The sequence below is a fragment of the Mus caroli genome, unplaced genomic scaffold, assembly GCF_978045245.1.
Source record: "Mus caroli unplaced genomic scaffold, Mus_caroli_1 scaffold_9, whole genome shotgun sequence".
NCBI lineage: Eukaryota > Metazoa > Chordata > Mammalia > Rodentia > Muridae > Mus > Mus caroli.
This window is the reverse complement of record NW_028227264.1, coordinates 129,476,588-129,489,694: the sequence shown is the minus strand read 5'-3', so window position 1 is coordinate 129,489,694 and position 13,107 is coordinate 129,476,588. Positions and strand designations below refer to the sequence as shown.

Genomic DNA, 13,107 nt, shown 5'->3' with positions numbered 1-13,107 from the left:
TGACTTCCAAGCAGCTACAATAAGGGTTTTAAAGCCCAAGCCCACAGTGGCCTACCTACTCCAACAAGGCCAAACCTCCAAACATTGTTCCTCCTTGGGCTAGGCATACACACCACACCTGTGTTTAGCTCATTAAAAAGTATATATCAATTAAAAACTAAGAAATCTAAAGTCTTCTTTAAAAGTAGCAATTTTAATTTTGTTTGTATGTATATGCTTATATAGGGACTTTTTTGTAAATAACTTAATGGAAATTTATGCATATATATTATTAATTATTTTATTTATGTACGTTCCAGGTGTTGCCTTCCCCTGTTCTCCCCCACACAGTTCCTCACCCCATTCCCCCTCTGTCTTGACTCTGAATGGATGCTTCCCATTTTGGGTATCTCCCTTCCCTGGGGCCTGAAGTCTCTCCAGGGCTAGGTGCATCTTCTCCCACTGAGGCCACACCAGGCAGTCCTCTATTATATATGAGTCAGGAACCTTAGACCAGCCCATTGATGATGCCTGGTTGGTGGCTCAGTCTCTGGGATGTCCCAGGGGTCCAGGTTAGTTGAAACTGCTGGAATTCCTATGGAGTCACACTCCCCTTCAGCTCCTTCAATCCTTCCCCTATTCGTTCATAGGGGTTCCCAATATTACTAAATACAAACAATATTTAAAATATATACATCAATAATTAATTTAAAAGAATCAATGAATTTGAAACAAAATAAGGCAGGGATATATGAGAGGGCTTAAAGGGGTTTGACGAGGAAAGGGAAATTATGTTATTATTATCTGAAAAATATTCTTAAAAAGAAAGTATGTTTTAAAATTTAAATTTTGAATTTCCCTGAGTTTGGGCCAGTATAGTACCATTCTTCCAACCCTATACCTATGTATTAGATTAAATGTATTTTTTAATTTGTATACCAGGTATCATTTCTCACCTTCTTTTTCTGTATAATAAATTACTGATTGTGTATCTGTGAGTGTCTGGCATGTATGCACAAGGAGATCAGTGTTCTGCTCTATCACTTTGTATCATTTTACTTTAGAGAATGTCTCTTGAAGTCAGGATAGTGTTCAACCAGTCCCCAACAGCCTCCTGTCTCCATGTTCCCAAGGGCTGAGGTTATAGCTACATGTGTTGACACCCAGCTTTTTACATGGCTACTGGGAACTTAAACTCAGGGTTAAGTAGACTTGTACAACAAGAACTCTTACCCACAGAACTATTTCCCAGTATACCTTAGCAATTCTTTATTATTAAATGTTACCAAATATGTTCTATGTTCCTGTGTTATTTACCAATCATCAATTTGTCCACTTGCTTATGGTAATCATTTAATAAGGCTTATCAAACTATATTTTAAATCAAAGATCTCCTTGTAACTTTTCTCCATAATTTCTAGATACTTTTGACTATATACAATTTCTATATATTTTCAAAATCCAAAAATGTTTATAATTATACTAATTTTTCTGGTAGGATCACTAATGAAAATGAATTTTAAAAAGCACTAAAGTAGTGTTAAGTATCAGATAGACACTATAACAATTAATAACTGAATAAAGTTTGTATTTAGGTGTCTATAGATCACTGAAAAATTATCCCAAAATTAAGGATTGCAAGAGGGCTCAGTAGATAACTCTAGCCTTACAGGCATGCTCTGGTGCCCATGCATACTAAATAAAGACATAAATTATAGAAATTATTCCAATATTCCAAAGTCACATTTTGTGCAGTTTCATTCGACTCATTGATAGAAAAAATTATAGCTTTTGAGAAAACAAATAGGAATGATGTTTCTATTAGATACTCAGATGTTGTTGCCTTAGTGATAGACTCACAGACTGGGAATACAAACATAGACCCTCAAAGTAATTATTCCTCAAAAGGGATTTAATTTGTCATTATCTCCAAAGTATGATTGTCATAGGATACAATTTATTTCATGCTTGCTACAGCGTTTCTACAACAGTCTTGAAAGTATTTTTTATATTGATTTCAGTATGTATGGAGGGCAATGATGCATGTGTACTCCTGCATCCACCCATACAGGCATGTATAGAAGCCAGAGGCTAACATCAGGATGTCTTTCCTTGGTGACTTGACCTATATTTTAAGACACAATTTCTTATTGAACCTGAAGCTCCTTGTTTTTGCTTGGCTGGTGCACCAGTGAGTGAGATGCCAGGATCAGCATCCCTAGGTTACAGACACACTGTATCTAGCTGTGATGAGGATTTTGAGAATCCAAACTCATGTTCTGATGTTTACATAACAAGGCCACTTACCTAGTCCCCACTGGGCCACTCCTTAGTCACAAAGTTGTCATTTTTAATGTAGTATTTTATATCACTATGCTTGTAGAAATTAATGTTTATGAAATGAAGCCATGATATATTAGTTCTTGATGGTCTGGTAATCACCATATACCCTAGGTTTAACTGATAGTTGTGACAATCCTCCTGTCTCAGTTTCTTAAGTAGAGCTTTAACTTTTAAGATAAAGTCTCACTGTGTTAATAATATGAATTGAACTTGACATCTTCCTAACTCAGATCCCTAGTACAGTGCAGCCTCAAGCTACTAAATTATTTTAACTCACTGATGAATAATATGATTTGAAAATTGTTTTGCATATTTTTAAATTCTTTCTTTTCCTTAAGGACACTGTTCCCTTAGATTTCCTATAGAAAGGCTATTTTACTGTTTAAATAACTGGGAAATGGTATTAGCTAATTTCCAGGAGATAATTTCAGCTACCCTAATTTTAATGAAAATGTAAGATTAAATTAGTTGGATACATATATATTATCTCATGATTTCTCTGATATTTTTGAAAGTGGTTTAAAAGCAATTGTCTAAGGCAAAACTAAGACTCTCAGAGAATTGATTGAAAATAAGTGTCATTTTATTTTTAAAAATTCACATTTTATTAGCCTGCTTTTAATTAAAACAAATGATTCTTTAATGTTAATTTTCCTGTCCAGAAGATTAAATATTATTTCAAGGAGCATAATTTTCTTTTATAATTGTTCATATACTCAAGAAAAAAATCATTCAAACATGTCTGTTAATGGTAAGTGAAATAGTAACATTAGTTTTCTTTAAAACACCTAAGAATAATTTAACATAAAGCATAACATAACCATAACAAAACATAAAGTAAAAACACGACATGAGCTCAGAGGGGAAAAGATGAGGGATACCAAGGTGAGGTAGAGGAGGCAGTAGTGGATGTATTTGATCAATATACATTGCGTATTTGAATAAAACATACTATTTAAAAATTTAAGAATAATTATATAAACAAAGAAACAGATACTATTTTAAAATTTAAAGACTAATTATATAAACAATGAAACATACTCAAAATTTAAAGGACCCAGTCATGAAACCATGATTTGATTTTTTTCATCTTATAAAACACTAATAATTCCTCACTTATGTTACAATTCTAGTTTTTGAACCAGCAATCATACTGGAGAATCATGGAGAAAATTCCAGTCCTCCTGTTGGCTAATTAGTGAAAACCTAGGCCTTTTAGAAGTCTTCAAACATGAAAAGTTAGAAGTTACTTCTCCCAAGAGCATCAAATATACCCGTTTTACTACATTATTAAAAGAGAAAAAGGAGTCCTTTGGAAATGTGCATTGTGTGCATTTTTGAGCAAGCAAACTTACCAATAATTTCTAATTGCAAAAGTCAGTTGTTAACAAATATCTTTTTCTTAGGTTTGAAAATATTGAGATACCCACAATTGATTATAGAAATGCTAAATTGTTTTATGGAGAAAGAAGATGGATATATTAGCACAAAGAAAAGTGTCAAATGAAGACAAGATCAAGGAATGAGGTAATGAACTAAATCTTTCCTTAATAGTCTACTTTGGATGTAGCTTCCTTGTAGTTTCTCTAAGACACAAGTAAGCTTCCTGCTCTCTGGATCTTACAGAAATGTGTTTGTCCCTATTCTGGGAAACCCCCTGAGCCTTACCTTTAAGGGTTATCTTGTCTATGTATCCATTAGTGGCAGGACACTGCATGATCAGTTGTACTCTATTGTGACCACTGGTGGTTTTCGGTAATGGTCTTAATTCATGACACATAGAAGTTTGTTTCTTTGAGGGGCTGGAGAGATGGCTCAGAGGTTAAGAACACTCACTGCTCTTCCAGAGGTCCTGAGTTCATTTCCCAGCAACTACATGGTGGCTCACAACCATCTGTAATGAGATGTGATGCCTTCTTCCGGTGTGTCTGAAGACAGCGACAGTGTACTCATATATATAAAATAAATAAAAATCTTAAAAAAAAAAGAAGTTTCTTTGATGATGGATGAAAGCTACCCTTATCAATGGGTATAGGATAACATTTGCATGCAGTTGGTAATCCGGCAAGTCTAGTAAAGTGGCTGTAGTAGATTCTCCTCTAAGATCCATGACTTCACTGTTCCTGGGTAATTGACTAGGTTTCCAGTACCAGGCATTGAGTAGACTTCCTTCCTGTGGAGTAGGCTTTAAGTCCAATTACAGAATTTTTGGTTACTGCTAAGACATGAAAGCCACTATTTCCTCTTTAGAAGTTTATTTATTTACTTTTAATTTAGTCTTTTATTTATTTATTTATTTATTCATTTGTATATGTTTTACACTCCAGATTTTATTCACATCTCAATCCACCCTCTGACTGCTCCACATTCCATACCTACTCCCTGCCCCCCTGTCTCCACAAGGATGTCCCCACCACCCACCACCTACCCCACCAGACCTCTAAACTCCATGGGGCCTCCAGTCTCTTGAGGGTTAGGTGCATCTTCTCTGACTGAACCCAGACCCAGTAGTCCTCTGCTGTATATGTGTTGGAGGCCTCATATCAGCTGGTGTATGCTGCCTGATAGGTTTTCCAGTGTTTGAGAGATCTCAGGGGTCCAGGTTAATTGAGACTGCTGGTCTTCTTATGGGGTCGCCCTCCTCCTCAGCTTCTTCCAGATTTTTTCTAATTCAACCACAAGGGTCAGCAGCAGCTTCAATTCATTGGTTGAATGCAAATATCTGCTTCTGACTCTTTGAGCTACATGGTGGATCTTTTGGAGGGCAGTTAGGTCTGGTCATTGTTGATAGGTCAGGTCCATAGGCCTCCATTGGATACTAATTGTCATTACTGGGTAGTTTTCAAAAATAATCAAAGAAAAGAGTACCATGAATATTAGAGGATTAAGAGAAGTGTACAGGGAGTTAGAAACAATATAATTACATTTTAATTAAAATTTTTGAAATAGGAAAAATATTTTCTGCATTCAACAATGAAGTAACAAAAACATTCCTAGAAGAGAAAAAGATTTTGATTGATAAATCATTATAAAATACTTGTGATACAACTAAACATTTTAATTTCAAAACATCAAAGTAGATTGTATTGGTGTCTGGATTTACTTGATTGATTTTAACCCTGAGTTTGGCTATTTCTTGCTGTCTACTTCTCTTGGGTATGTTTGCTTTCTTTTGTTCTAGAGCTTTTAGGTATGCTGTTAACTTGCTAGTATAGGATCTCTGCAATTTTCTTATGAAGGCAATTAATGCTGTGAATTTTCCTCAACACCGATTTCATTGTGTCTCATAAATTTTGGAATGCTGTACCTTCATTTTCACTGAATTCTAGAACATCTTTAATTTCTTTCTTTATTGCTCCCCTGACCAAGTTATACTTGAATAGGGATTTCTTCAGTTTCCATTAGTATGTGGAATGTCTGTTTACTTTTTTGTTATTGGAGTCCAGCCTTACTTCATGGTGATAGGATAATATTTATGGGATTGTTTCAATATTATGGTGTCTGTTGAAGCTTGTTTTGTGTCCATTTATATAGTCAGTTTTGGAGAAGGTTCCATGTGGTGCTGATAAGAAGGTTTTCTTGGTGTTTGTTTGTTTGTTTGTTTGTTTGTTTGTTTGTTTGTTTGTTTGGGGGTGAAAAGTTCTGTATATATCTTTAAAATCCATTTGGTTCCTAACTTCTCTTAGTTTCACTTTTTCTCTGTTTCGTTTCTATTGCAGTGACCTGACCATTGGTGAGAGTGGTGAGAAGTCAAACCATACAGTGAAAAAGTGAAAGCATCTTGTATAAACGGTGCTGGTCTAACTGGTAGTCTGCATGTAGAAAGATGAAAATAGATCGATATTTGTCACCTTGCACAAAGCTCAAGTCCAAGTGGATCAAGGACCTCAACATAAAACCAGATAAACTTTATCTAATAGGAGAGAGAGAGAGAGTAAGAAACAATCTGGAGTGTATTAGCACTGGGAAATTTTTTCTGAACAGGACACCAATGACTCAGACTTTAAGATCAACAGTTGACAAATGAGACCTTATGAAACTAAAAAGCTTCTGCAAAACAAAGGACATAGTCAATAGGACAAAATGGCAACCTGAATATAGGGAAAAGATCTTCACTGATCTACATCTGATAAACTGATAATATCCAAAATGTATAAAGAACTCAAGAAGTTAAACCAAATACCAATTAAAAGTGGGGCACAGAGCTAAACAGAGAATTCCCAACAGAGGTTTATCAAATGACTGAAAAGTACTTAAAGAAATGTTCATCATCCATAGTGGTCAGGGAAATGCAAACCAAAGTGACCCTGGGATTCCACCTTGCACCCATTGCAATGGCTAAGATCAAACTCGAGTGACAGTACATGCTGGCTAGGATGTGGAGAAAGGGGACTACTTAGCCATTGATGGCATGATTTTAAACTGGTACAGCCACTCTGGAAATCAATCTGGTGGTTCCTCAGAAAATTTCAAGTAGTTCTACCTTAGGACCTGTTTATACCACTCCTGGGCATATACCCAAAAGATTCTCCACCATAAGAACACTATGTTCATAGCAGCTTTATTGATAATAGCCAGAAAAAAGACGCCAACCAGATGACCCTCAACTGAAGAATGGATACAGAAAATGTGGTTCACTCACACAATGGAATACTATTCAGCTATTAAAAATTAGGGCATCATGAATTTTGCAGGCAAATGGATGGAACTAGAAAATATCATCTTGAGTGAGATAACCCAGACCCAGAGGGACATGCATAGTATGTATTCATTAATAAGTGCATATTAGCCCCAAAGTATAGAATACCCAGGATTCAATCCATAAACCCTAAGAGGTTAAACAAGAAGGCCCAGGTGAGGATACTTCAATCCCACTTAGAAGAGGGAACAAAATAATCATGAGAGGCAGAGAGAGGGAGGAAGGAAGGAAAAGGTGCAAGATTGGGTATAGGGGAAAACAGGAGAAAAGCCCAGAGGTTCAGGAGAATGAATGGAAATTTGCAGCTTCAAGGAGGTATAAGGGGAATATCTATAAAATCCCAGAGACCTGAGATGTGAGAGGCTCCCAGGACACAATGGGAATGACCTTAGCCATAATGCTCAACAGTAGGGAGAGGGAGCCTGAAGAGGCCATTGGACTGAGGTTAGGGGCCCCTGTAGAAGAGCTAGGGGAGTGACTGAAGGAGCTGAAGGACATAGCATCCCCATAGGAGAACCAACAGTACCAACTAACCTGGACTCCTGGAGAGCTTCCAGAGGCTAAGCCACCAACCAAAGATCATCACAGGCCGGTCTGAGGCCCCAGGCATATATATAGCAGAGGACTGCCTTGTCTAGCCTCAGTTGGAGTGGATGGCACCTAAGCCTGTAGACACTTATTGTCCTAGGTGGCAAGGAGGGTTCCCTCTTAGAGGCAAAGCAGAGGGAGAATTTGACAAAGAATTTCTCGAAGGGGGAATGGAAGTGAGGGCAACATATGGAATATAAAGTAATAAAATATTAATATAAGTAAGTTTCTAGACATGATTAGTCGAGAGACTCAAGATTTTTCATCAATTAAGAATTTTTTAATAGAAACGTGTTATTGCCCATTTATTTGAGTAGTAATTGCAATAAGTGTAACTAGAAAAATTTGACAAATATGAAATTATTCTTTCCATTTTATTTTAGTAGAAATAGAATCACATCACCTTCACTTCACTTTCTTACTGTAAAAATTATAATTTTTTTTGTTTTGTTTTTTTCGAGAAAGGGTTTCTCTGTATAGCCCTGACTGTCCTGGAATTCACTTTGTAGACCAGGCTGGCCCCGAACCCAGAAATCCACCTGCCTCTGCCTCCCAAGTGCTGGGATTAAAGGCGTGTGCCACAACCGCCCATTTTCTGCTATACTTCATTTTTTGTTGTTTAAGCTACTATAATAATTAAAATCTCAATGAATGTAAAAGTATTATAAAGACAATAACTTGCAAAGGTAAATATTTTTCTGTTAATTTGCAATCATCACCATAGATAGAATTCTATTTTGAAACTTTAAACTAGGCTGAGCGGTGGTGGCACATGCCTTTAATACCAGCACTCGGGAGGCAGAGGCAGGTGGATTTCTGCGTTCGAGGCTAGCTTGGTCTACAGAGTTAGTTCCAGGGCAGCCAGGGCTACACAGAGAGACCCTGTGTCCAAAAAAGCAAAAAAACAAGCGAACAATTAGCAAAACAAAAAGAAACTTTAAGCTGGCTTTAAGAAGGTTTTAAATTGCTTCATGTTCAGTTCAAAAATTAGCATCTCCCTTTTCCATCTAACATCATATTTTGTTTTCCTTTATTATTTTATCTTTTGAGAACTTCATACTTTTAATGTTTTGTGTATGTATTGGTAACAACCCCTCAGTTGTTCCCCCAGGAAGTCTCCAGCATTTCCTCTCATTTAAGAAATTTAAACAACAACTAAAATAGTAGGATGAATTCATTTTTTTTCAGTACCACTAAAGGAAACGGTTATGGTATACATGTAACACAAACATAGATACATATACATACATGTAAGAATATATATGCATGTATAGAATTGCATAACATACACATGAATTAACAAGGAGGTTCAATGACTTAACCTTTCCAAAAATACGCATGATGTCATTGACAGATGTGTCACTTGAGATATATAAGATATAATTCAAATTTGCTCCATCTCTAATTTTATAATATAAATTAGTAAAGCCATCCTATAATAATCATGTTCAGAAACTCATCAAGTAAATTAAAGTGTATTGCAACACAAGTATAGTAACTGCATTAAGTAAGAGTATCATACACTTTTATTTCTGAGATGAACTGAAACAAGGATATGTTCATTAGTTTTATGGTTGAAACTGTCACATGTTGCATGTGTAAGCTATATCAGATCAGCAGTTTTGAAATAACTTTTTTTCACACGAGATCCTTAAATGCTTGTTTCACCTGCTGGTTCCTTAAAGTGTAAATAAAAGGATTCAGCATGGGAGCAACAGAGGTGTTGAGCATAGCCACCCCCTTTGTTAAAGCAACTCCAGCCTTGGCAGATGTTTTCACATACATGAAGATGCAGCTTCCATAGGATATAGAGACAACAATCATGTGTGAGGAGCAGGTTGAGAAGGCCTTTTCCCTTTGTTTGGCTGAGGGAAATTTCAGAATTGTTCTGAGAATACAGGTGTAAGAGAGAATTATCAGTATCAGCGTAGTCATAAGCATGATCAAAGCTAATATAAAGCTCATGAGCTCCAAGGTGCTTGTGTCTGTGCAGGATATTTGCAGCAAAGGAGCAGAGTCACAAGTGAAGTGGTCAATAGTGTTGGAGTCACAGAAATCTAGATCTAAGCCCATGGCCAGTGGAGGAAAAATTACCAAGAAACCAGCCAGCCAGGAGCTGATGATGAGCTGGTGGCAGATCTTGTTACTGATGATGGTTGTATAGTGCAGGGGCTTGCAAATATCCACATAGCGATCATAGGACATGGATGCCAAAAGGAAAAACTCTGTTGAGCCAAGGAAGATAAAGAAAAATAGTTGGGCAACACAAGCATTATAGGAGATCGATTTGTCCCCAGTTAAGATGCTGACCAAAAACCTAGGGTTACAGACAGAAGTAAATGAGATTTCTAAGAAGGAGAAATTCCTGAGGAAGAAATACATGGGTGTCTTCAGGTGGGAATCCAGCAGTGTGAGAGTAATGATGGTTAAATTTCCAGTAATGCTCAGCAAGTAAGTGAGAAACAGAAAAAAGAAAATCACAACCTGAAGCTCAGGATCATCTGTCAGACCCAGGAGAATGAAGTATGTCACTGAAGTTCTGTTCTTCATCTCTGATGGTTTGTCTACAAGAAATCTAACTGATACAATCAACATAGAAAACATGGATGGATACATGAACATGAGCTACAACACAAGCATAGATCTGTCTTTCTGTCTCTGTCTCTGTCTGTCTCTGTCTGTCTCTGTCTCTCTGACTCTCTCTTTCTCTCTGTCTCTCTGTCTCTGTCTCTCTGATTCTCTCTCTCTCTCTCTCTTTCTCTCTCTCTCTCTCTGTGTGTGTGTGTGTGTGTGTGTGGTTGTGGCTGTGTGTCTATGTCCCCCTATCTCTCTCTGTCTCTTTTTGTATTTTGTTTTCTACATTTTGATCATATTTTTGAAGATTCATTTTCTATGTTTAAAGCCAGAAATTTTTCTGTTTCCATTCTGCTACCATCTATTACATTTACTATTGTATAAGATATAGTAATTAAATATAAATTCATCTAGTTCTTTATGATTAACATCATTATGCCTTTTATGTCATCTTTTTTATAAAACAAAGTTCTTGATCATTGTGGAAATCAGTGATCAATTTAATTATGTACAGGGATAGTCTAAATTTCACACTGGAAAAGTCAACAATGTAGCTTCTATAAATATTTTCTTAACAAAATGATAAATGTCAGTATTTTTTGTATTTTAAACAAATACTAGTCCCATTTTTAAAAAAAAAATCCATTATAAATTTTGTCTCCTTGTATTATTAGAGAATTTCAATATTTAACCATCATTCTTGAGCTCTGAAATAAAGAGACTCTTCTCATTAAATTCAGCTAACATTTCATTGATCTGTGTAAAATTGCTTTAAAAGGCTTTAAAATTATTTAAGTACCAAACAACAAGAACAAAGAGTATTTTTACATCATATAGCAATAATTCATAATTGACAACCGACATACAGATATTTTAATATAATCTTTAAAACTATCTTAAATAGCCACATCAGTAATATGAAACTGACTTGCTCAGTATAAGTAACAGATATACCAATGTATGCACCATATATGCATATACATATATATATTGCATATATAGTCATATATGTGAAACTGAACTATAAATAAACTACATGAGAGGACAGTAGATAAAGCTGAAACATTTAGTATAAACTATTTGAAAATACTTACCAATTTAAAGCATCAGGCATATAATAATATGCTTAATTCTCTTGAACCAAATCCATGCCATGGTCCTGTAGCACAAAGAGAAATCGGTGTTTATGTTTCTCCTCCCTCAAAGCTGAGCATCTCCTCACAGCATCCATGATGTATAATCTCAAAACATGCTGTGAAGCATCTTTATGTGTTTTCCAAAATCATCCAGTATCTCGGATCCTGATCGGTCCTTAAAATATCTTAAAAAGACATCTCTATATGAGAATTGTATTGCTATAAAATTTTTCAGATTATTCTAATATTTCCCAAAGGAATGTTGTCATTGTTTTCCCAGGGAAAAAAAACATAACACTTCTACTATGTTTACAACACATAACTTCAAATAAATTCTACAGAACATGAAAATGTATGACTTCTGGGATAGATAATAATAGGGCACTAGTGTATACAACTAGAACATTACTTCCAATAATCACATTTAATTGGTTGATTATGTGAGCTACATCCCAGGAGCTTGTAGAACTTATCTATAAGTAATAAACTAGGTATTTTTGAAAGGATGAGATTTAACAACAAAATATAGTTATCTTCTCACATTGATTTTCCTAGGACAGTGTTGAGATAGACTACATGGCACTCTGATTTACTCTACAGCCTGTAAAACAGCAGTGGATTTTTTAGACTGTGTCTGTCCTGAAAGACTTCATTTCACAAGCAGCCTGTGACTCCATTTTGAGGGTGGAGGACAATTGTAGCATAGTGACACTGATTATGTGTTATCTTCAACACAAGGAAAAATAAGTTTAAAACATGGAAGTAAAGGTTCAGTAGAGGTCTAATGAGAAAATGCAGCTGGCCCTGAACCTGCTATGTAGCCAAGGATTGGCTTGTAGTTCTTATCCTCCTACCTTCTCCAACCAAAACCTACAATTTTAGACATCATCACTGTATCTTGTTCAATGTATTTCCCTACAGTTTTGACATAGCTACTTTTACGTATGTATTAACTGAAGGTGACTTTGTTCTATTTTAGCTTGAGAATTTGTGGTAAATGATGATTTGAGATCCTTTAAGTCTTTTTTCAATCTGATATTTTTAAAGGCAAACATGATACATCATATGACCAAGTTCCCTCAAAATCATACATCTTTATTTTTCTTATCTTTATAAAAACTACTTTCCTTTTAAGGCCATTAAGACATGTTATGGAATTGAGAAAAGCACCGGGGCAGCTAGGGCGCAGGGTCGGCTGACACTTGCCAGCTACCCACAACACCCGCCACAGGATCTTAAGACTTCTGGTGAGTGGAACACAGCTTCTGCTCCAATCCAATTGCGCGCGGGACCTGAGACTGCATTAGTTAGGGAAGCAGAAACAGGCCTGAGTAGGGCCACAGGCCTCATCCGGCCGGATCAGCGCCTGGGTAGCTAGAGCACAGGGTTGCCTGACACCTGCCAGCTACCCACGACCCCCGCCACAGGATTTTGAGACTGCTGGTGAGTGGAACACAGCTTCTGCTCCAGTCCAATCACGCGGGACTTGAGACTGCTTTGGTTGGGGAGGCAGAAATCCGGCCTATGTAGGGCCACAAGCCTCTTCCAGTCAGAAAAGCACCAGGGTAGCTAGGGCGCAGGGTCGGCTGACACTAGCCAGCTACTCACAACACCCGCCACAGGATCTTAAGACTTCTGGTGAGTGGAACACAGCTTCTGCTCCAATCCAATTGCACACGGGACCAGAGACTGCATTAGTTAGGGAAGCAGAAAACAGGCCTGAGTAGGACCACAGGCCCCTTCCGGCTGGACCAGCACCGGGGTACCGCCAGCTACCCACGACCCCCA

The 13,107-nt window shown here is 36.8% G+C and overlaps 1 protein-coding gene across 1 annotated transcript; it reads right to left on the bottom strand.

Moving 5' to 3' along the window:
• Window positions 1-5,023: 5,023 nt before the first annotated feature.
• LOC110289005 (olfactory receptor 6C76) lies at window positions 5,024-10,159 on the bottom strand. Its single transcript, XM_085843466.1, has 2 exons — window positions 9,252-10,159; window positions 5,024-5,054 (listed from the first exon to the last, which is right to left on the bottom strand). The coding sequence occupies exons 1-2, from the start codon at window positions 10,157-10,159 to the stop codon at window positions 5,024-5,026; spliced, it is 939 nt and encodes a 312-aa protein (XP_085699592.1).
• Between the last annotated feature and the right edge of the window lie 2,948 nt (window positions 10,160-13,107).

What these genes read in the sequence shown, in the direction of transcription:
- LOC110289005 (XM_085843466.1), bottom strand. Translation starts at nt 10,159, where the DNA reads ATGAAGAACAGAACTTCAGTGACATACTTCATTCTCCTGGGTCTGACA. An exon ending in CAAGCATTTAAGGATCTCGT is followed by an intron (nt 5,055 to 9,251) that starts GTGAAAAAAAGT and finishes TAGCTCAAAGAG; the next exon opens with TCAGAAGCAGATATTTGCAT.